Raw genomic sequence first — 24,323 nt, forward strand, 5'->3', positions numbered from 1 at the left:
TAGGTCAACTCTCACATTTGTTATTTTTTTCTGGTTGTGTATTTCCTTCTGATATACGTACTGCCTCTGTTTAAAGTTATCAATGTTAAATCATTAGCTATGCGGGTTACTGTTTATTATCACTGTCTGTCTTTCAGTATGACAGTAATTCGTATACAATATCATGTCGACAATTTTTTTTTTACCCAACTTTATTTAAATTTATTTTAAGTATTGTGTCAATTCATTCACATTTTTCTGTATATTACTTCAAGTACCTTGTATACACTGTAAGGGGCAAAATGTGTAAATGAAACGAAAGAACATCAGTGTTTTTTTCTGTATTTCAGATATTATCATACAGTAATCACTACACATAATATGACTGGCGTCTGAGGGAATCATAGTAAAGGACATAATCTTTCTAAAAAGGAAATTTGCTTTTTTTTATTTGCAACATAGACATATAAGGAAAAGGTTATGCATGATCCGAGGTCACCGTAGGTCACTGAGTTGTTATCGGGATGTTGAGTCTCTCTCTCTCTCTCTCTCTCTCTCTCTCTCTCTCTCTCTCTCTCTCTCTCTCTCTCTCTCTCTCTCATTTTGCAGGAAATATCTTAAATTCATCTGTTTTTCTTTGTTAGGCACTGATTTTGTGTGAGAGTCTTCAGATTTTGCTACAGATGAGAGACAATTTCATATCTTTACAATGGAAGCTTTCATATTTTGAATGAAAATGTAATCGATGCATTATCGTCACTTATGATAATCACGGTCTTATATGTCTGCACGTATGATTTCTCTGACATTGTATACTGAAGGTTTTACGCAGCTCAGATTCCTCAGCCATTCGCCCCGAAACACCGTTGATCAGTGGAAGGGCGGACGGGGAATTTAATTCGGTCGTGATTAGCTCGGGCACTCAACAAGCACAAAACGCAGTCGTGCCCCGATGAGGGCAGAGCTTCGGGATTTTTCTCTCTATCTTTGTTTTTAATCGCGAATGAATAAGAGCGCCAGGGGTCATGAGTAATTTCACAGGCTTACAAAGCATTAAATGAAACGTCAAATTATATTAGCGCCTTTCTGCGCGCTCGGTCGGGTAAAAAGAAAGAGTGGAAAAAACAGGCTCTGTGAGATCGGTGGGTTTTCGGTGACTGGGGGGTCACTGGACCCGAAATTTCAACATCTTTGCCCCCCGGGTTAATAGATTCCCAAATCTGTGTCGTGTAAGGAACGCACTTTGAACCGCTTAGTAATTTTCGAATGATTGCAGGTATGAAAGGTTAATAACTTTAACTTGTATGTTTTCATTAACCGTCTTTTTGAACTTTGATCACCGCTGAAATGGCTTGGGGATTATTCTAATATTTACCCATAAATCTCGATGTCTTTAAGTGACAGGGCTATTGGCACAGTGCTTATGAATTGTGAGTTCCCGACAATGAGTTTTATACAGTGGAATTTCATTAATACCATATAATAATGAGAAAAATAATCAATTAAACATATTGTAAAATTTTTCCCCTCTCTATACATGGGAATTCAATCACTTGGCGCGTATGATCAATTAATTATATTTTATCAATCTTAACACACTTTTAACCGCGAGTGTTATGAAGTATGTAGACAACACATTCATAAGATGTTTTCCTGTTTTTTGTGATTAAGTTTCAGGATACATTTCCTAGCTTTTTTTTTTTTTTTTTTTTTTTTTTTCTCTCACCTGGTTGTTGTGCGTTGGCGCGGCAGCGCCATTGTTGTTTTTATCGCATTAGGTTAGAGTCAAGATGCAAGCGTTGAATGTGACAGTGACTGACTCCTAAGTTAACAAATAATTAGAAAGCAGACATAGTTGATAAGTGAATAATGACAAAAAAATCCTTCCCTTATGTAACTGAAGTGGCAACTTCCCATTATGTTTCGTTTTCGGTTTCTCTTGTCTGAAATGTTAAAGTCGTTTCCGTGCCCTTGTGAGAATTCCTTTGTTTTGAGCAAAACGTTGTTGTTGCAGCAATAGGTTTTTCAAACGTAAAAATACATATTCAAGTCACACTTAACTGGACAGAATTGTGATTTTTATATTGTCATGTCATTTCTAGTCTTCTCGCTGTTTGATTTCCACGATGCATTTTCGATACGGGTATCAAGAGGGTGTATACTGTTTTGAATTAGTGGAAAATTATAGAAAATTTCCTTCTGAATGGTGAGGGATGAGGTCTTAATAAAACTAAACTACGTAGAATGTTAAGTTCTGCGTTGCTAAACTGGAATCGGATGCCACGTTGTAATGCAGCGCACTGCAACACTTTAAAGTCGGCGTGACAGAATGCATTGAAAACTTTTCAAGTCCGTAAGGGTATCCTCAACAAAATGTAACTTTGTTAAATATAAATGTTAGTTTTATTGATGTTATATGTTTTACTAAACGTGTTTTTTTTTCCATTTCATGAAACATTGTCATTTCATTGAAATTATACTGTACTCTCATCTCTGGAAAGTTACGCCGGGCCGTCTTTTCATCTAAACTGAACGATGTGTTTTTTTTTCTTTTCTTATCACCTTAGGCTTTTTTCTTTTACTGGAAGTATCTATGTTTGGTGGAGTTTCTTCCATCCACTGTAAAGATCACAACAGTAAACAACGTTTCACACACTGGAGAGAGACATCGTGGCAATAACAATCAATCTTTAATGTTAGGAGGCGTTATTTCACTGATTGCGTTTGTAACGTAAGTTCCTTGATTTCACAATCATAATATGTTTTGTTCCACTTTTACAATCCCAGTGACCTTCCATGCCATCTATTTCCTTTGTTTCTAACTTTCACAAAGTCCAAAATAGCGAAATGAATGTATAATAATGCTTGTTTGTCCTACGAACAATGTCTTTGGTATAAACGATCGGCAGAGATGCCAGTTACTTTTATTTTTAGGCTTTTTTATTTTTTACTAATCAGATGCACGTCAATCAAATCACCATTGACTTACTATAATGATGATGACGATGAGTGTATGATTATTAAAGATATATCTATTTACAATACGTCAGAATAGTGTAATGCAATTATTAGGTTTTATAAAAATAATCACAAAGACAAATTACATCTGCTTACATCTTTTTATCTTTCTAGAAACGGAAGTCTACAGATTGTGAATAGAGAAGACAGCGGACTAAGAAAACACGGGTAAATAGGGGTCAGTTGGGACAAAGAGGGTCAGAACTCAAACTGACAAGGGCTGGGTAAATATATATATAGTCTGACATTTTGGGCGATTCGAACATAATGCACTCTTGCTTCGAATTTTAACTTAGCGATAAAATTTAATATGAAGAATGTTGGGTCTGTGATGCAGAAATGACTATTCTTGATGGTAAACGTGATGATCCAAGAGTGAAATCACATTCATAGGTAGTAATTACAAAATGATCAAGGGTCGATTTCTACAAAGGGTAAGCGCCGTCTCATTTCTCTCCGAGACCCCTCCCCCCAAAAAAAACATCCAAATATCTGCTTAACCAGCCTAACTGGTTGAGGAGTATATACGACTCCTGCCACATGCAGAGAGAGAGAGGAGGGAAGAGAGGTAGGGGGTTTGTGGTTGATATTGGGGAATCTGTCGGGAAGGTGGGTGTCAGGGGTAGGGGGAAAGGAAAATGGTATTCTGCGAGTGACAGCCATTGAGAACGGCACCGCGCCCCCTGCCGCAACGGTGCACACGTTGAACACGGCAATATGGTGTAAAATTCCCACCCAGCGCACAGAATGAACTCTTTTGTCGCTAATTTTATGGGGAATTAGTTTGTGAAATGCTGCTCTATTCGAGTGAAACCAAGTCTGATATCTGATCAGATTGAATTTGGTATAAGTGCACTGATATCAATCGCGCTCTCTTGTGGTTCTTGACGGGGTGGTGGGGATAGGGGGTGGCGGTGGTATCCACGTCTTTTTTTTTCTTTTTTTCTTTTAGCATGTCGCTTGGGGGAGGGAAGAGAGAGGGGGAGGGGAGGGGGAAATTCAGAAACAAGGCTTGGTAGGAACTCATTAATACAGGAGAATTGTTTCGCTCACCGGGACACTTAATGTATTATACACCAGCAAAATAATGATTAGAAAATGTCTCAGCTCATTATCGTACTTAGGAGGTAAAAATGGACTCGTGCATTCAGAGGTGGGATTAGTATTATTATTCTTGAATATCGTTTTTTTAGCCTTCCTTTGGAAAAAGGCAGTGAGAAGGAAACGGAAATGGCATAGGAGAGAGAGGGTATATAATGCGAAATGAATTGCTGAATGAAGTCAATTGAATTAAATCTAAACGAGAATAATTTGTGTGTTGTGTTCTCCATGAGGATGATAAGTGACTATGCTAGACATTCTTTCTACTACACTATACACACTTGTTTGTTTACAGACCTTTATACAGTAATAAATAGGTGTATTAATGCCGCCTGCTTATACGCTTATCACTGGAAAAGCAGCAAAAAGAAAGGCAGCTTACAACACATTCACTCAAGTTTTATTTGAATGACTCCCTGTCATAAACACTTAGCAACTGCATCCCTTTTTCTTCTACTAAGCGAACTCCATTTTCTGTTGACGTGTTTTGACATTTTCCTCGTTTTCTATAAATATGACTCAGATGCTTTGTTGTTTTGTTTACCACAATTAGAAGCAACAGTAACTTAAGTGTAACTAAAAATTAATTCTAAACCTACAATTACTCTTAGTTTGGTTTTATTCCATTTACCAAATAGAGGACAGCATGCATGATACAGTTCATTTATTTGATCATTACAACTGGTAGCGTCGATATTTTGTACCTAAATAAATAATCTGTGCTACTTCCAATGCTTCTCCGACTCCGGTGACGCCACCTTGCGCTTGTGAGAGAGAATTTGTCAGCTCTTCCCTTCGTTCTGAGAAATGTTTGGCAGGATTTATCAGCGCTGATTAACATTCGAAGCTACAAAGGCTAACTTGTATCATTTAGACATTGATCGTTTTCCAACAAGCCATCCGTTATTTTCATCGTCTTTGTTTTTCTTAACTTTATTATATAAAATATACGGCGAGAAAACAGCGTTTAAGATTCACTCTCCTGAAAAAAAATCACACGAAGGGTAAATTTATTTTCTTCAGAGAAATGTAGACTACTGCTGTTCTGCTGTCATTGATACGAAGCCTTCGACTTCTCTTTCTTTTATGACCTGGGAAAGAATTCCACGGTTGCAACAGTCACTGCTGTTGACTGAATTACTGTTATTAATAAGCAGTGAAAAAGCAACTCTAACGTGCATCTCAATATTATCCAGAAGTAGAGACAGACACTTATCACTGTCTGCCCTCACTTGGCCATTTCTAGTCGAATGAAACATTATTTTGGGTCGAGTATAACGACCGAGAGAAATCTGGTTTGTTTTCTTTTCTCCGTGGACTTGAGAGATTGTACATTTTCCCCTTGGCTTCTAGGGTATTTCCTGTGAGGCTTTTTATTTTCTTTGAATTCCTCCTAAATATGGCTTCATTTAGTCGTGACTGTAGAGCGAGGCCGTGGACGCATCAGGCTCGCGGAGGGCAGGCCATCACTGAAGCCTCGGCCAGTAGTTGGCAGCGCTGAGATCGGGAGTCTGGCTGGGGATCTGGACTGGCACTGACACGCCGGCTGATATCAAACCTGGGGAAGAGACGAAAGGGTTTTAGCGGCGTTTAGATGATTTTTGTTTTACAGCATTGGCCGCTTCATATTGACTTTTTGTATTTGAAGTAAACTCTTCTCGAGAGAGAGAAAAAAAAATTACAACAATGGCCATTTAAATTGATTTTTTGTATTTGAAGTAGGCTCTACTTGAGAGAGAGAGAGAGAGAGAGAGAGAACTTTACGGCAATGGCCATTTTATATTGGTTTTTTGTATTTGAAGTAGGCTCTACTAAAGAGAAAGAGAGAGAGAGAAAAAAAAAACTTTTACAGCATTGGCCACTTTATATTGATTTTTTGTATATGAAGTAGGCTATACATGAAGAAAAACAACTTAGCCATTTCTTTGTATTTGAAGTACACATGAGAACAAAAAGAGGAAACGACAAACTGTGAACGTTACTGGCTTTGAATGGAAATGGCATTAGCAGTTTTTCAGAAGAGAGAATTTTGATAATTTTTAATGAAAACATCTGTTAGTTTATAATAGCTTCATTTTACTTAAAAGATATTTCATGGGAAAAAGAATAAAGCGCTTAGTCATTGTTTACATGGTTTCATTGGGCCCAAAGAGTATTTATCATAATAATATAAACCCTCCTAATAGAGAAATACTCTTTGCGAACAAGAAGAAACTACAAAATGTTCAAGAGTTAAGAGTACTCCCTCAGAGAAAGAGAGACGGAGTCAAAACCTGAAGAGAGAGAGAGACAATCGTCATTTTGTATTATACATTGGATTCCATAAGCTTTTGTAGCAAATGCATTTAGTATATATTGAAAAGATATTCAAGAGAAAGCTAGAGTAATATTGGATGTACCTGAAAGAAAGAATCTTAGGAACTTCATTGTTTCAGCAAGATCTAGGTATATTATAATGTAAAAAAATGCACCAGAATACATCTGCAATTAATTCACATAAAGCTGCTAATTAGCAAGGACATACTGACCTCCTTTGTACGTAGTGGCAACCATGAAATAGACCATTTTAGTTGTACAATTTAAATACTCATCATCATGGTTCGAAATGTACATTCAAGAGACGTGGAAATTCTCTCTCTCTCTCTCTCTCTCTCTCTCTCTCTCTCTCTCTCTCTCTCTCTCTCTCTCTCTCTCTCTCTTTTTCGAACACATACACTGTGTATCTCTCCCTCTGAAATGTTTTAAGGTTTATTTCTTAACAGAATTCAGATTTGATCAGGTCTACATTTAACTAAGATTCTCTCTCTCTCTCTCTCTCTCTCTCTCTCTCTCTCTCTCTCTCTCTCTCTCTCTCCTACCGCCCCATTCTCGTGTGGTTGCGCTAAATTGAACAAATCCAGATCAGAACACGTATTTTCAGGGTGCGTGCTCTTTACTGTTCTTTTACCAGCTCTGTCTTATGTCAGGTCTTTTTCCAAGTAATTGACGTTGGGGTTCAGAGAACACACTGGTTTCTTTTTTTGATGTACTTACTGTTTGCTTATTATTGCTGTTGCTACTAGTATTAGTAGCATGCTCATTTTATACCTGGCAGAACAAACATTATTTTGTAGTCTGGGAGCTGTCTTACCTTAGTTCTGGATTATATATGCCATATGCTTGCATATGCATAACACAAACTCTCTCTCTCTCATACGTGTTCGCGTACACTGGTATAAAAGTCGTGGTACTTTTTTTTTCTTTCTTTTTTTCAGAAAAACTAAGCTTATAAATGAGGGCAAGGGCGCATGCATAAGTCATCTTTGCACTCTTGTGCAACTTTTACGAGCGCACTCTTAGAAAATCTCCACCGACTCGTGGATTACGTCTTTGGGAAATTTATTTGTTTGCGGAACAATATTAATGTGCATTGATATATATAATATATTATATATATCTATATATATATATATATTATATATCTATATATATGTGTGTGTGTGTGTGTGAGTGTGTGTCTGTGTGTGTGTGTGTGTGTGTGTGTGTGTGTGTGTGTGAGTGTCTGTGAGGGCAAGGGCGCATGAACAATTCATCTTTGCACTCTTATGCAACTTTACGAATGCACTCTTAGACATCTCCACCGACCCGTGGATTACGTCAAGAAGCTTGTGCTATGGTCAACGGTCAGTGAAACAAGCTCAACCTTGTTCGTTATTCCTCGAAGTTAAGCAGTTTTTCAAATAGTTACGAAAGTAAATGGATGAGGTGGAAGCTTCACAGCACAACTAGGGCGAACTGTGGGGGACCTTGTTTCTTGGACGCGTGTACGTCTATGGGGAAACTTATTTGCTTTGCGGGACAACGTTAATGTGCATTGCTATATATATAAGTAGGTATATATATGTGTGCGTTTGCGTGTCACTGTGCATGGTATTTTATATTCAGATTGGGATCAAAACTTTCAAAATTGTACAGATTCAGTGAGGGCGACGCGAGCAAGACATATGGCGATGACGAGCATTTTGCAGAATACAGTGAAATATTCTCTCTCTCTCTCTCTCTCTCTCTCTCTCTCTCTCTCTCTCTCTCTCTCTTCTCTCTCTTCATCTCTCTCCTTTTCTGTTTAAAAATGAAGGTGATTTTAGACAGAAGTGCCTTATTAGCGTATGCCTGTCGTAATGCGAAGCCTGAGGAGTGCCACTCGGCCAAGGTACTCCGCGGTTGTAATACATTCTTAATATGAAATCTTCGAGAGCAATATCCGTTAGTATTATCGATTATTCCACTTCTGCTTTGTCAAAAGATATTATTTCGTGAAATTTAACTTCTTACATTACTCCGGTAAGAAATAACCTTTCCTGAATTACCTTTGACCGTCGCGGAGGCAAGAATGTAAGTTACGTCTCACTTTGTCTTTCGAAGAATACTACATGATTAAGTACTGAGGGTTTCCAGTTCCCTCGAGGGTAAATTTTCTTTCATATACACGATGAAATTTCATAATTATATTTCTGTGGCCGGTAGTTACTATTTGGACAAATTCCTTTCAAAGGAGGCCGGTTCAGAACACAGTTGGCATTATTACTACTATACTGCAGAAACCTCAGATGTGGCTAGACAAACGAGCAAATCTCTGCCCCATTTTCTAATAGTCCAAAAGATATTGAACGAGTCTTCAAAACACTCTGAAGGTTCACCGTATCTATTCTGCGTTGCTTTAAAAATCTTCTAAGAGGTCTTTCGACCTCCCCTTACCCGCTAGGTGCTCCTTTGTATTCATTCACTGTCGACGTTGCATCAAAATCAACGCGAGGACGAAAATGGAACAAATCCAAGAGTAAAAGTAAATCATCTCGTATGGCCAAAACATTTTGGGCAAAATCATTTTTCTTCGTGTCTAGCCGTGCAGATTCAACCAGCAGCGCTCTGCTATTCTCTCTCTCTCTCTCTCTCTCTCTCTCTCTCTCTCTCTCTCTCTCTCTCTCTCTCTCTCTCTCTCTCTCTCTCTCTCTCTCTCTCTTGATTTTCGTGCTGAGTCAAGCGGTGCCGTTGTGCCAACTTTCTCCTGGATAATCTTGCATTTCACACTTATATTGCTTCGCCTCGCTCTTTCTTGGTCTGGAAGGTCATTTTTTCTCCACGTGTTCTCCATCTTCGTCGCAACCTATTTTTTCCTGTGCCATTTTTTCCGTACTGATATTTGTCTATTTATCTATAGCACTCCACTAAGATGCTTCTAATTACAAGCTGGAAAGTCAGTGTCACGTATGTACTACCTACCTGCCGGGTGCCGGACTCAAGCATACTTTCGTAAAATGTTCTCTCGCAGGCCACTATAGCTGACACTATAAATCACTTGTTTTTGCGTGATGTCAAAGGATGTTAGTGTAACGTGGTAGTGGAAAGAGAGAATAAGATCTTTACAGGCTTATGAGGGCTTTCTGTGGCACTGAAATCCTTTGGGGGAGAGAGAAAGAAAATAACAAGAATTTTTCTGCAGTGGCGTGGTCTTTCATGCTGTGCGCTTGTACCTCGAATGGTCTTAGACCCGAGTTCAAATCTGCTTGAGGGTTGAAACTCATTCTCTCGTTTGATTGCCAGTTACATTATTTCATGTAAGTAATGTGCAAAAGTGATGGATAATCTCTTATGTACACACACACACACACACACACACGCACAACACCCACTACACACGCACCATATATATATATATATTATTATATATTATATATATAGATATATATATATAATATATATATATATATTAATATATACATACATACATACGTACATACATACACGTATATATTGTGTGTATAAGTATATGTGTGCGTTTCTTTCCTGTGTTTTATCTTCTACAAATGTCTAATTATCCCCCCTTTCCATTCTGGCATTTCTCATCCAACTATGTTCGTGAGCATGTTCGAGTACACTATTAACGAAACATTTTGAGAAAGAGTGCGCTGTCCGTCACCAGGTCTTTTTTTTCATTTCGATTTGTCGTCTCTCTCTCTCTCTCTCTCTCTCTCTCTCTCTCTCTCTCTCTCTCTCTCGTGGAGTATTCCCAAAGGCGTCTCCCCTTCTTTTCTCCCCTCTAAAGGACACTCCAGGGGGCGTAGTATCACCACAAACGATCTCCACGCTTGTTAACTTTACCTGTCCGCAACACGCCTTCAATTAACGTTTTGTACTCAAGCACTGCCATTAAATCCGACTATATTTTGTTTTGCATATAATTTGCAGCGGTTTCCCAAATGCAGTCACGAGGGTTTGCTTTTTGCTTGCGTGTGTGTATGTATGTAGTGTATAACGAATTACAAATGGAAATGTACACAAAATTGCTAATATTTGCATGTATATATATGCATATATATATATATATATATATATATATATATATATATATATATATATATATATGTATGTCGTGTGTGTGTGTGTGTGTGTACAACTTAAAACCTTGCGGGTAAAATTATGTTTATTCAAAGACGTGAATGTTTTGAATTTGCTAAAATATTATTATGCTTTAAATGAATTTTATCCTAAATAGGAGCTCCTAATATAGTGCAATTGTTCGTTGTTATAACCAAGAATATAGCTGAAATTTTTTATCACTGAAAATCAACAGGGGATAATTTGTCCCGAAGACGAATCATAGCAGGGCTTTTCAAACGTAGTTTGTCGTCAGGTTATCCGAAACCCTGTTTTAGATTACTTAAGTATTGAATGATACATACTAATAAATGGGAATGCCTTTACAAATAACGCCAAGGTATCTTTCTATCATTTTTTTTATCTCCGATTTAATCAAGATCTTCCAGGGGTAACAGAGTTGGGATGAAGTTAATGACGTCATCCCGAAAATGAATGGTAAGAAGCTAATAACTGGCATTTGAATTCTGCCATGGGTCACAGTGAGAGTTGAGAAACCAAGAGCCATATTATGTATTACCGCTTGGCCAATCAGCTTCCAGCTTCCGTTTCTCAGTTTTTTTTATTTAATTATTATTTCAGTAGATGAAACCTATTCATTGGTCACGGGCCATTGACTTCAATCAAAAGCTTCTAAAGGATGTGGTTTCAACCTCCCACCGCAGACCCTACACTGCCTCGGAAACTGATCATGATACAGATTAAACCGGGGGACCAGCTAATTAGCAGTGGTATGGTGCAAAGAGAATCCGCATTAATCCCAAATTGGTGAAGAAATTACTTTTCTAATCACTATCTCTAACGCTTTGTGCTTGCCGTTCTTCAGTAATTTGGTATCATGCTGATGAAAAACTTTATGTGGAAAACTACGGAACAGCAACAGCAACGTCCTTCTGTTATTGCTAGTAGCGCATGGTTCGATTACACAGGGCCTTTGTTCCTGTAATAACCCGGTGTGGTGTGCAATCTGGCGTTTCAAAGACACTCCCGAGTTAAGTATATCTTAGTTTTACCAGACCACTGAGCTGATTAACAGCTCTCCTAGGGCTGGCCCGAAGGATTAGATATTTTTACGTGGCTAGGAACCGATTGGTCACCTAGCAACGGGACCTACAGCTTATTGTGGGATCCGAACCACACTATGTCGAGAAATGAATTTCTATCACCAGGAATAAATTCCTCTGATTCCGCGTTGGCCGAGCCGAGATTCGAACCTCGGACCACCGGATTGGCAGCCGAGCGCGAAAAGACACTCCCGAAAGCCGTCAGTCTTGACGCATTGTCTTTTCTTTGTGGTTACTTTTGTGTCGCTGTGTTTCTCACTATTCGGAACTGACTTTTCATGAGGTCCTTTATCCTGTCTCGTGTTTTGTAACATCGTTTAGTCGAAGGCTGTGATATGCAATGACTGAAGATTGATTGTCGTAGCTCCAGATTCTACCGGGTATCTCGTTCGCTGATTAAGCCAACAAAGGCTCATTGATATACTAGATGAAACATGCCGTAAGCTTTCTGTCTTTTTCAGGTATCAAATTTGAACGCGAACCCTCTAGTTTTTAAGAACTTTTCCCTTATTTATTTATATATAAGATATATATAAAATTCTAATTATGGCTATTATATATATGTATGATATATATATATATATATATATATACCCATATATATATATATATATATATATATATATATATATATATATATATATATTGATACACTAGACTACTTACGGATGCAAATTTACTTGTCCGTGCCATTCAAGTAAATTATTTCAAATAAAATTTTCGAAGCCACTTCACTGCCCGAAATATTGATAAAAAAGAGGAAAATTTTCAAAACACTTTGGCTGCTCGGAAAGATTCTATTAGGTCAGTCTAAATCTCTGAGGAAAGAATCGGGGCGAAGCATCGCCCGACGGTTAATTGTGCAAGTCGACACGACGGTTGTTTGCCAAAGCCACTCGCTCGGAAACCAGCTGGAGTGGATAGCTCCGAACACGTCTGTGGGGAGGACACAGCCTGATTACTTTCTCTCTCTCTCTCTCTCTCTCTATCTCTCTCTCTCTCTCGTCTCTCTCTCTCACACACACACACCACATAGAGAGACAACACACATTCTACCTATACGTTTTTAAGTCTTTGAGACGTCTTAATACTTGTAATCCTGGGAGAGTTCTATAGAATGGATGTTGCCCTCCCGATTCTCCACCAGTGTTTTGGGATTAAGGTGCCAGCCCCACGCCCTTTAACATCCTAGGTTATGCCCATGCTACTTAGGTCAGGTCAGGATCTTCTCGATAGTTAGGGGAATGACACCATTCACTAGACCTCGAGCCCTAGAGGGAGACTCACACAAGCACACACACTAGCACATACACACACACACACACACACACACACAACACACATATATATATATATATATATATATATATATATATACTATATATATTTATATATATATGTGTCTGTGTGTCTATGTCTGTGTAAAATCTTACTGAAAAAGTCATTGCCCCATCTTATTGGTATGAAACAAGGGAATTAAACAAACTAAATACTTCCTTCCTGGAGCATTTATTAATATTTGTTCATTCCTTTCGATGCATTTACATTAATTTCTGGTAAAATTTTCTTTGTAGACTGAGCACTTGCATGGATTCTGAATTTCACTCGAAATTTTCAAAAAAATAACCTCCGTATTTTCATTCACTGATTTTCAAAATAATTTTTGCTCGTTACATGACTGAAAATAATGAGCAATTTTCTTCAGTGCATTTCTTAAGTCAGTTTTCCCTTTGATTTCATAATTAGATGTTTATAATTCTATTTAATAAATAGGAGATATATTATCTGTTCATGTTCCCTCTGTAACGACTCCAAAGTGTAAGTGAAATGTTGCTATTTCTCTCTATTTTCAAAATTATTGTCAAGAGAATTCTAAAAGATTCTTTGAATCAGACTGCACTTACAGCAGTCAGATCCTACTTTTAAGTATCGCCCATTCCTTTGTTCTGTATTGCAGTTATTTTAACATATATATTGTTTATATACATATGCATATATATATATACATACATACATATATATATATATATATATATATATATATATATATATATATATATACATATATATATATTTGTTGATTTTCATATATGCATAGATTTCAGTGTATACATAAATAAAATATTGGCTATTATGCAGTAGACTAAATGACATTAATTTCCGTGTTACGACTTATGTATATATTGACTATTATGCAGCAGACAAAGTGACATTAATTTCCACGTTACGAAGCGGTCATGCATGTTCGTTTTTATGGAAGACAGCGTGCAATTGATTTCCGTCAGTGCAGCCGCTGAATTATGATTATTGAACCACTAACATTTATTTTTTCCCCTTATATGTATATAATTTGTATTTTTTATACATCCTCTAATGTATCGCAGCACCTGGGGCAGGCATTATTTTGGCGTTTACCGTAGTTCCCCCACTGTACCATGGTGGGTGAGGGGCCCCCTACACACACGCTCCCACTCCCAAACTCACACGCACACAAATGCACCGTTATCCCGTATTTCGTTTGATGTTAGGCACACGATAACTGTAGTGGTCTGACCCCCTCTTACCCTCATCCCCTTCCTTCCTGTGCCCTCCTCCACGCCTAACTCCTCCCCACACCCTAACTCCCCTCCCCTCTTCCATAGTCAGTGAACCGTTGTTATATTATTAATTGATGTTATGCTGCTCATATAACATGGGCCTCTGCATTTGTTTAATCAAAATAGCAATGGGCGTGTTTTTCATGATGGCTGTATTATTGATATTATTGATGTAGCTTTTTTATTTGTGTTTATTCACTAATAAGGTATTGGTGCTGTGTTGTTGTTGCAAGGTTAGTGATGATACATAATACCAGGAGTCGTTGAATTGGCCTCAGTGATACGACTATTTTAGTATAATTTGTCCTCAGGGCATTGCTCAGTCTTTATCAATAAATGCATGGCATTTAAACAACCAGCAACAGTTAACACCAGCTACGAAGAAGTAATGCTATCGGTGTTTTAAGTTTCTAGGTATTGTCATAAAATTCAGAAGGGTGACTAAGTGTTGAACCTTTTTGGTTTGAGACGAAGTACGGTATGTATGAGGCCTTTGCATTGTTTATAGTAATTTAGACGATCGTATTGGTCATCTGGATTATTTAAGCCCACCATATTAATCGCTGAAGACTATAATCATCTACTTTAACTAAGTAATGTATATTAGCTAATCTGATGGATTAATGAGTTATACTCGAGTAAGTCCAAGGCACCATTCATCTAAGATTAAAAAAGAAGTTGCATCAGTCGTAACAGACCTGAATTAAATCATTGCCACAATATTCCAAGCCTCAATTGAACCATGGCATTGAAATTGAATGAAGCCAGTGCATCAGTCATCCAACACTAAGCGAAAATATTGTCACCCGCATCCTATCCTAAATTAGATCATGGCGTCAGTTATTCAAGAATGGATGATACAATTGCACCAGTCATTCAAACCAAAGTTAAGCAACTGAATCAGATTGAATAAAAGCACCATTCATCCAAATGAAAACTTTTGTGGCACGAGAATTACACGAGGACCACCACCTTCGTAGATGCCCAGGTGTCACGGGAAAAGAAATGGAGTTGTAAAGGTTGATGATCTTATGTTAATATCAACGGAAGACATTTTTTTCTTTTTATGATTTTCTGTTTGAAAAAGAAAACAAAATCATAAGACTCATATGGGTATGGGTTTAATTTGCGGAGTGGGGATGCTTCACGGAGAAACAGAGAGTAATTGGAACTGAAACAAAGATTCCCTTTAAAAATAAACGAGAGAGAGAGAGAGAGAGGAGAGAGAGAGAGAGAGAGAGAGAGAGAGAGAGTATAAAATATGAAACAAAGGTAGGAAATGATCTTGGTATAGAAAACTAAACAGTCGACAAAAAAGGGAAATTAAAAAGTGAGAAATGAAATATCCAGATTTTTACTACAGAAGTAAAGAAGAGAGAGAGAGAGAACTCTGAAAGACACCCTATAAATAATTCTGCAATAAAACTAAATGAGGGCGAGAGAGAGAGAGAAACATCTGAAGCGAGTATTTAAGTAATGGAAACCAAGAATACGGCCATTTCGCGTGGTTGCTCTAACATTGTGTAAATATTGAAGCTCCCCCTACCCAGGCGCCGCCACCGCCGCCGCTATTGGATCTCTCTCTCTCTCTCTCTCTCTCTCTCTCTCTCTCTCTCTCTCTCTCTCTCTCTCAAGTCCCGCCTCTCCCCCTCATTTCTGACCCCTTCCCCCGATCCCCACCCGTATGATATACCCATTATTATAGTGAACTGTAAACAGTAATATTAATATTGATAATGTGTTTAGTTTTATAGCCATTGTCAATATATTTTTCCACTAGATATTTTCGAGTGTCATATAATTTTTTTCCCATTAATAATTGCATGATGTTTTCGAGTCCGATAACGTCATTTTTGGTTTTGTTTTATCAGCTGATGTGGAATTTGGCAAGTGACGATACATAATTCCTTGCTTGTTGTGTGGTTTTCTTAGTTTTCGTGTAGTCAAATATCTGTATTTTATCGGAAATACTTTTTTTCGGTTAACAGCCTTCCTTTAAGACAGTTCTATGTAGTTGTAAGTTTGTGCTGAAACTGTGTAATTCAACATTTGCTGTAGTAAAGTACACACGTTATTTTGTTGTTACCATGACTAGATTAATGTTTTTCTTGTCAAATCATATTTTCATCGATCATGAATCTCTTCATACGTTAAGTAGATTTCGCATATATAATATTTTTACTCAGAATAGGTATTGATGTTACAAATTATTTGTATGCATGTTGCAAAAGATATCACACTATTAATAAGTTCTTTAACTGAAATCTAGGTTGTTTGCGGTAGAATAGATAGACTGCTTTACATTGTGAAATTATGAACAACTATGAGGTTATATTTCTATTGAATTTTTTTACAACGTTTTTTCATTTATGCGCAGTTGGAGGTTCTGTTTTTGAAGCAAGCAAGTAAGCAAACTCAATTATGTCAATTGGTTGTTTAAATAGAAAATACGTCTGTTTAACAGCATAATGAGCACTGATTGGAGCTTGATGGCTTTACTAATTTCCGTGAAGACAATCTATGCATCTATCTAATTTCTTTGGTACATCTGCTTGGCATGTTCTATGCGGTTACCAAATTTTTTGGCATTGTGTCCCTAAAATTCTTTGAAGCATTCTGAGATATAGTTAAACTTTAGAATTTTATATATAAAAAGGACAATAATGACTACTTGAAGTAATTCTTTAAAAAAAAAATAGAATAAAAGTGCTCCTTCGAGGATCTACTCACCAGTGCCAGTGCCGCCCGCGGAGGAGGTGGCAGCTGCATAGGAAGCTGCGGCAGCGTGGCTTGCTGCGTTGAATGAAGAGACGGCCGCTTGCGACGCCGCGTTGCCGCAGGAGGCCAGCTGGGATGAAGATCGCTGGTAGGAGGACGAGAGCGAGGACAGAGGGTCGTGGAACATGTAGGGGTACGCTGAAGCGGCAGCCTCCCGCTGCTGCAGGCACGAACCTCCCATGGAACTCAACGATCCGGACATGCTGCCAAGAGAGAGCGATGCACATATAGTATACTTTCAAATGTTTGAAGTCGACATTCTTTAAGACGGTTCTATGCAGTTGGAAGTTTTTGGTGAAACTATGTAATGTTTGCTGCAGTATATAAAGTTTGTCAAGTTACTCGTTTATTATCTGGACATAATGAGGAAAGCATTTTAAAACTGCGTGCTAATTAAAGCTCCAAACAAAGTGGAAAAAGTACTTGAGAAGTCGTTTTGAATCAAAGACAGACCAAAGAACCCATTGGAATTATGGATTCATACACACACTGGAGGTAAGAATACAATGCATTGAAATAAAGGATCCAAGAATACTGAAAAAATTACTAAGGAAGACAATGAATTTACACGAGAAGAATAAAGTGAAGGCATTGGAAATTATAATTTAGAAATACAGAAAAAAGATTAACAACAACGATGAAATCAATTATTTAAAATTATTGGAAAGTTGAGTAATACGGAAATGACGAAGACAAAAAAAAGGAAAGAAAAAAATGAAATTAAGGAACAGTATTCAATGAAAAAACTATAGCACGTTGAAGTGGAGGAGCCAGATATCCCATAATACAAACAGAAGAGATGATAGATTATATACTGGCAGGTTTTCTTAGATTATCGTAAGTCTGCTATCACGTCGTAGGTTTCAATCTACGTCCGTTCAAGTTTTCTCATGAATATATATGTACATCAGATTTCTCGGTCTTTATATCTTTAATATGTGTGTCCACTGAGGCTTCTTTGACACTTTTGCTATCTCAGGAAAGTTTTATTTCACCAGTGAGTTTTATTTCACCAGTGAGTTTTATTCCACCAGTGAGTTTTATTCCACCAGTGAGTTTTATTTCACCAGTGAGTTTTATTTCACCAGTGAGTTTTATTTCACCAGTGGCCGTGTGTCATGTAATGTGAGTTGTGAGTATAGCTCTGTACCTACGTTTCCTTGCGGAGGCGTTTCCTTGTATCTATCTTTAAGGCAGCAATTTACGAGGATTATCTCGATTTTATTTCTAATTAGCAATACGGATTGCCTGCTTGTGTATATTCCTACATATATTTATATATATAGATATATATATATATATATATATATATATATATATAGAGAGAGAGAGAGAGAGAGAGAGAGAGAGAGAGAGAGATATATATATATATATATATATGTGTGTGTGTGTGTGTTGTGTGTGTGTGTGTGGGAGAGAGAGAGAGAGAGAGCCCATGAGGTTTTAGGATATGGTCTGCTGTGATTCGCTCCCGTAAGGAAATAGAAGCACTACGGGGTATAAAGAGTTCCCTCGCCTGGATTACCATATCGTGAACTAACATTTCTATGGACTCCTCGCGCGTGTGGACTGGCAAGCCTTTTGAACTACCCTGTACACCCGGATGTGTTATTTATTCTAAATACTTGTAGGTGCTCTACATAATATTCTTTATTCTTTCATTGATCTCATATATATATATATATATATATATATATATATAATAAACACACACACACACACATATACATATATATGATATATATATATATAATATATACACACACAATTTTACTGATGAGACATACGTACATACCACGTGTATGTAACTGTGCACTTATATGTGTATATATTATATTATATATATATATAATAATAATCGCTATATATATTATAGCTGATATTATTAATAATTATACTATAACTGATTTATATATCTATATAGTTTGTGGTGTGTGGTGTTGTTGTGTATGTGTGTGTGTGTGTGGTGTATTGTTTGTGGTTCGTGGGTCTGTACACAATTAGGCTTTAACTTTGGTCTGCATTGGTTCGTTTATGTAACTAGAAGTAATATGGTTTTAAAGGCTAGTAGTGTATTAATGTACATAACCTAAAACTAACACATTTCTATGGACTCTTCAAACGTACTTGAGTAGCACTCGCCGAATTATGTAATGTGCGCTGCCTTTTCCACCGGGATGCGGTATACACACACACACACACATGCGTGTGTGTATGTATGTATGTAAAGCAAGTGAGGCTTGTACTACTCAGTAGATTTACCCCTATATTTATCAGTTACAATATGAATGTTGCAGTGACCTGCCTTACTGTTCTCGAGAGCATGCCCTCTTTTACGAAAACAGCTTAGCACAAATAAAGGAGCTTTCCTTTCTCCTAAGTGAAGATTATGAACTACATCAAAGTAATGCTTCATGTACCTTTGTTAAGTGATACCAAAAAGAATGAAGCTAAGATTTTTTGTCAAAAGATTAAAGGGACACTTGGGTACTGAATGTTGCTTCTTCACAAACGATCAGTTGTGCAGCTTCAAAATGCAGTACACAACTCAACGATTGTGAAGACCTTCATGGAATCATTATCCATAAATAAGGCAGCAAGGCTTCAAAGCATGCACTGAGTTTCCTGAGAGTAAGAGTAGGCTCCATTTCCTTCTCTTAATGTTGTTATGGTGTCTGTGGTCTTAACAGGTGTAACTGGCGTGAGAGCTATGAAACTATTTAATCTCGAAGATTTTGACCTTCGTCGTAATTGTAAAGACCTGTTGTTGGGGTATCCAGATTGAATGTTAATGTAACGAGTAAATGAGTCATGTTTGTGCTTATTTAATATGAAAGCACGGAAACTGACAAACGATTTTTTTTATATTGTAAGCAAATTGGAAATGTCAGTGCTGCTACTTGTAGGAAGTATTTATTTTTTTACCTTTTTCTAGGAAAAGTGCAACATTCACAAATAAGCTTTCGGGTCATTTGGAGGGGGATTCCCCATTGCCATTTTTAGTTTGTTTTTTCCAACAACCTTTCGAAAATAATTTCGTAGCAAATTAAAGGTTTATAGGATTCCACCAGACTTGGCATTTCCTGTGCCTGTTTAACTGACTTACGATCCTCACCACAAATTGTATTGTGCAATCGGAGTGAAGTGTGAAATTCGATCCATTACAGCTTTTATGTTTGGGTTGCCGCGGATTTTTGATAATTGGGATTTTGTGTTTACCTCTCGGCTGGCAATACTGCAAAAGAGGGGCTGTTCTAGATTGCCAGTAATGGGAATTTTTTGTTTATTGGACGAGCTCTAATGTTATATAAAGGAGATGGTTCTGGTCGAAACTGATGTGTATTTATTGACTTGATTATCGCGCTCCGACGAAGAGAAGGCTCATTATTTTTCATGTATAAATAGATTTCACAGGGGTTTATATTTGATTGCTTAACGTCTTTCTGGATAACATTTCGGTGTTACTTTCGCTTGTTATCTACGCGTCACCTGCTCCGAGGTGCTGGTATTAAACACCGCATGGTAAATGTAAAGTAGATGGCCGCAGGAAGATATCGTTTATGAATATAATTTGTCGACCACACGATATAGAAATGGGTGTATATAATACTTCGATCCCCGAGGGGCAGTACTAAACACGGCGCCAGCTTCCTCCATGATTAGTAACAAGCCAGATTGGTAACAACATTTATGAGTGACTGACCCCAAAATTAATATCTCGCTGGTGAAAGAAGTACGTAGTAGTAGAGGTAGCAGGGGCTGTAGCTTCAGCTTCTCTATCTCTGGGAAATTATGTGTTCTCGGGAAACGAAGCCCAAATTATACATAGTACAGGGCTTCGCATGAGAAAATGCGTAATCCAGACGGTTCTGTTGGCGCTATCGATTCTGGCCATTTATTAGACAAACGACTCCTGTGATAAAATGCGATGAGCTGAAATTCACACATAATATGCGTAGTAATACAAAGTACCAATAACCTAAAGTGGGGAGGAGGGTGGGATTGGGGAGGGGAAGGTGGATGTGGTGGATATGGAAGGAAGTATCGAGACGCTGGCCAATCGCTTGCACTTAATCCCCAAGTCACGTGACTTGTGATGAGGTCGTTACGCTCCACCAAGCAATTACATCTTGTATTAATGGAAGGCAGAAACAAACGTGCATTTCTCACACACACGCTCTAACAGACCCTTGTCGTTCGTCTTTTAGTATCGCCGGAAATAATCGCTAGAAAGAGAGAGAGAGAGATCTGAGGGTCGATGGCCAAAGGCTCAGAAAATGTAGCCTAAGCGGAGGCCTTTTTGAGGGGGGAGGCGGGTGGAACTGAAAGCCCAGTTATGTTTTATAAATATTAATGTTATTTTTTTTATTGAGGGGCCTATGATTGACACCGGTCTCTCGTAGACTCGTCCGAATGATTAATGTTTCTGATGGTAATTATATTAAAAGAGGACCAATTATGTATTTGATTCTGAGTACTTGTTGATTTACATATAAGGCCACTTCCATCGTGATTATTTCTATTTTAGCAATTTTTACGAATGTGTTTTTGTTTCTATTTTATCAGTTTTTACTGATGTGTTTGTATGTATATATATAAGTATTAAATTACAAATATCCTTTAATATCCAATTCGCTTCAGTTAACATAATATGAAAATATGCTATTTCCGAGGTGGAGCGAATTGGATATTAAAGGACCTTTGTAGCCTAATGCTTGTATATGAATCACGCTGATGTGATCAAATTCATTCATATATAATATATATATATATATATATATATATATATGTGTGTGTGTGTGTGTGTGTATATATATATATATATATATATATATATATATATATTATATATATATAATATATATATATATATTAAAAGCCATAATAGAAAAAACTTGAGTTTTACGAATGTGACCATTTTAGTCTCCTTGGACTCAACGGTGAAGAAAGGTTCTCCATGTGTCATTTTATCTACCGGACAGTTGCCTAAAGAAGTCGTTTTTAATGGGATGTGTCGCTGTCGTTTCTCTCGGAAGCTCCGTAAGCCTGTTAGTTGCGAGCGTCTCTCGCTTAACTCAAAATGTCGACAACTTTATTGGTCATTCCATCATTATAGTGCGGTTTTATTCACACACACGCATTATATCTATATAATAAATATATATATTATATATAAGTATATATATAGATATATATCATCGTATATATATATATATATATATATATATATATTTATATATAATATATATATATAGTAGATATGTGTATGTGTGTGCTTGCGCGTGCGCGCGCGCATGAGGATAGATTTATTTATCTCGTTTATCCTGGTCAAGAACATTATCATTATCATCACCCAAACGAATATTTAAAAGGTGGTTGCAGATGCAGAGGTTTTACCTCTTGAGTAATTAATAACCACGGAAATAAAAAAAAAATGAAGATTGACCCTTTTGTAACCGCTTCTGTTATTCCGAGCCAATATTGATGTTAGCTGAGCAGTTGAGCAAACATCCAAAGGATTAGGTAAAGCCCTCAAGTGCTGGGAAGGCTGGAGGTGTTGAGTAGAATAAGGTCCCTCCTTTCTGGTATTACCGATGTCTCCATCTTATCAGAGATGAGTGCTGGCGTTTTAAGGCTTTGTCATGAGTGATTTATTTATATATATATATATATATATATATATATATATATATATTATATATATATATATATCATATATATATATAATATAGTATATGTCTTAAAAGACAAAACTACAACTTTTCTTGCCTAAGATAATAATGTCTTCCTGGTAAATGGCTAATATTCTTTGATGTGGAAATTATTGTTTTCTCCTGAAAATGGCTGACACGAAAATGATCAAGCTACCATAAAATTTAAATTAGATACATACTATATATATATATATATATATATATCAATTCAAGCTACAAATGTCCTTTAATATCTAAATTCACTTTACCTCCCAAATGATATATTTTCATATATGTACCGAATGGGAATTTAATTGATAATAGTTTCGTCCCCCCATGGGATCGAACCACCGTCAAGTGGACGGGGACGAAATCAGGAAAGTCAGTGACGCTATCCAATCAGCCAACAGAGACGCTATAAGTTCATATCGATTCTGACCTTACAAATCACCCTCGATCTGGATGCTTTCGTAATTAGAATCGATATGAAACCCCGTCTACCATGAAAATATATCATTTGGGAGGTAAAGTGAATTTAGATATTAAAGGACATTTGTAGGCTTGAATTGATATATAATGGATCACGGTTCGATGTGATAATTATTCTATATATATATATATAGATATATATATATATATATATATATATATATATATATATATATATATATATATATGATAGTTAGTGATGGTAGATTTTTGGAATTCCATCAATATTTAAACTTTTCTTCATCTCTCCACTGACTGATATTTTTCTTTTCATTTAGTTTTCGGTTTTCTTCACTCCACAGCAGTTTTGCCTTTCATTCTTAGTCCGTCATGGAAGTCAGATCTCTGAAGTAATTGTAGGCTTACCGAACCACTAGCAGACCATTGGTTGCAAGGCAGCCTTCGTTAAAACGAAGATTTGGACTGAAGATCGAGGAAGAAAACTTCTCTTCGTCACTGGAGAAAAAAAAAAAAAGTCCCAAGAAACACCAATCTCAGATGAATGCAAAAGACATTAGAAAGGAATGGATACAAAGGGTAGTTTCCGCAAAGCATGTTGACGAATAAAACTTGTAAACTTGACCATCGGGAAGACAGCCATCTTCAAAGCAAACTAGACGACAAAGTCAGTGAAATTTGTCATCGCAGATTAACAATTTGGACTCATATAATGGGAAGCCGATTCCCAAAGTTTTCCCACAACTCTTATAACCTTCTGTCCGCTGAGAGGCGATCTGTTTCAGCCTTCGGAGTTGAAAACGCCAATCGTTTCCCCTCCGCTCTAACGTTTCTGGTTTTTTTTTCGGGCCTGGGCTACGTAAGGACACTGGGTTGCGTGAGTGTGAACACGCCTGTGGTATCAACAGGTTAATGATGAGGGGTATGTCTTCTCTTGACAGCTATTGAACATTGAACAGACGTTATTTGTTTCAAAGAGCAAGTCAATGAAAATTGGGAATTTACTTATGATCATAAGCATTATGCGTAATGTAATTTATAATTGTTAAGTGGAAATATGTCTAATATGAGCTATAAAATCTTAGAAGTGTGTTTGTATACCTACAGGCAAGACATTACCATAAAAATATAAACGTCTTCCCGTAAACTCTCTCTCTCTCTCTCTCTCTCTCTCTCTCTCTCTCTCTCTCTCTCTCTCCTTCTATTGTCTTGCTAAATGCCATTCACTTCCC

General features: G+C 37.2%; 1 protein-coding gene and 1 long non-coding RNA gene across 11 annotated transcripts in view; one reads left to right on the top strand and one right to left on the bottom strand.

Annotated features, from left to right (window-relative positions):
* LOC135200299 (uncharacterized) overlaps window positions 1-24,323 on the top strand; it is a 444,923-nt gene that overhangs the window by 16,517 nt on the left and 404,083 nt on the right. The gene's annotated exons all lie outside the window — the stretch shown is intronic.
* LOC135200298 (paired box protein Pax-6-like) overlaps window positions 514-24,323 on the bottom strand; it is a 208,736-nt gene continuing 184,926 nt past the window's right edge. For all 9 annotated transcript variants that reach the window (XM_064228837.1, XM_064228834.1, XM_064228833.1 and 6 more), the window contains 2 exons: window positions 16,904-17,154; window positions 514-5,656 (listed from right to left, as the gene is read on the bottom strand). In XM_064228837.1, coding sequence (XP_064084907.1) covers window positions 5,565-5,656; window positions 16,904-17,154 — 343 coding nt within the window. In that variant the 3' untranslated portion in view covers window positions 514-5,564. The remainder of the gene's footprint in view (window positions 5,657-16,903; window positions 17,155-24,323) is intronic.

This window comes from Macrobrachium nipponense, chromosome 26 (genome assembly GCF_015104395.2).
Source record: "Macrobrachium nipponense isolate FS-2020 chromosome 26, ASM1510439v2, whole genome shotgun sequence".
Taxonomy (NCBI): domain Eukaryota; kingdom Metazoa; phylum Arthropoda; class Malacostraca; order Decapoda; family Palaemonidae; genus Macrobrachium; species Macrobrachium nipponense.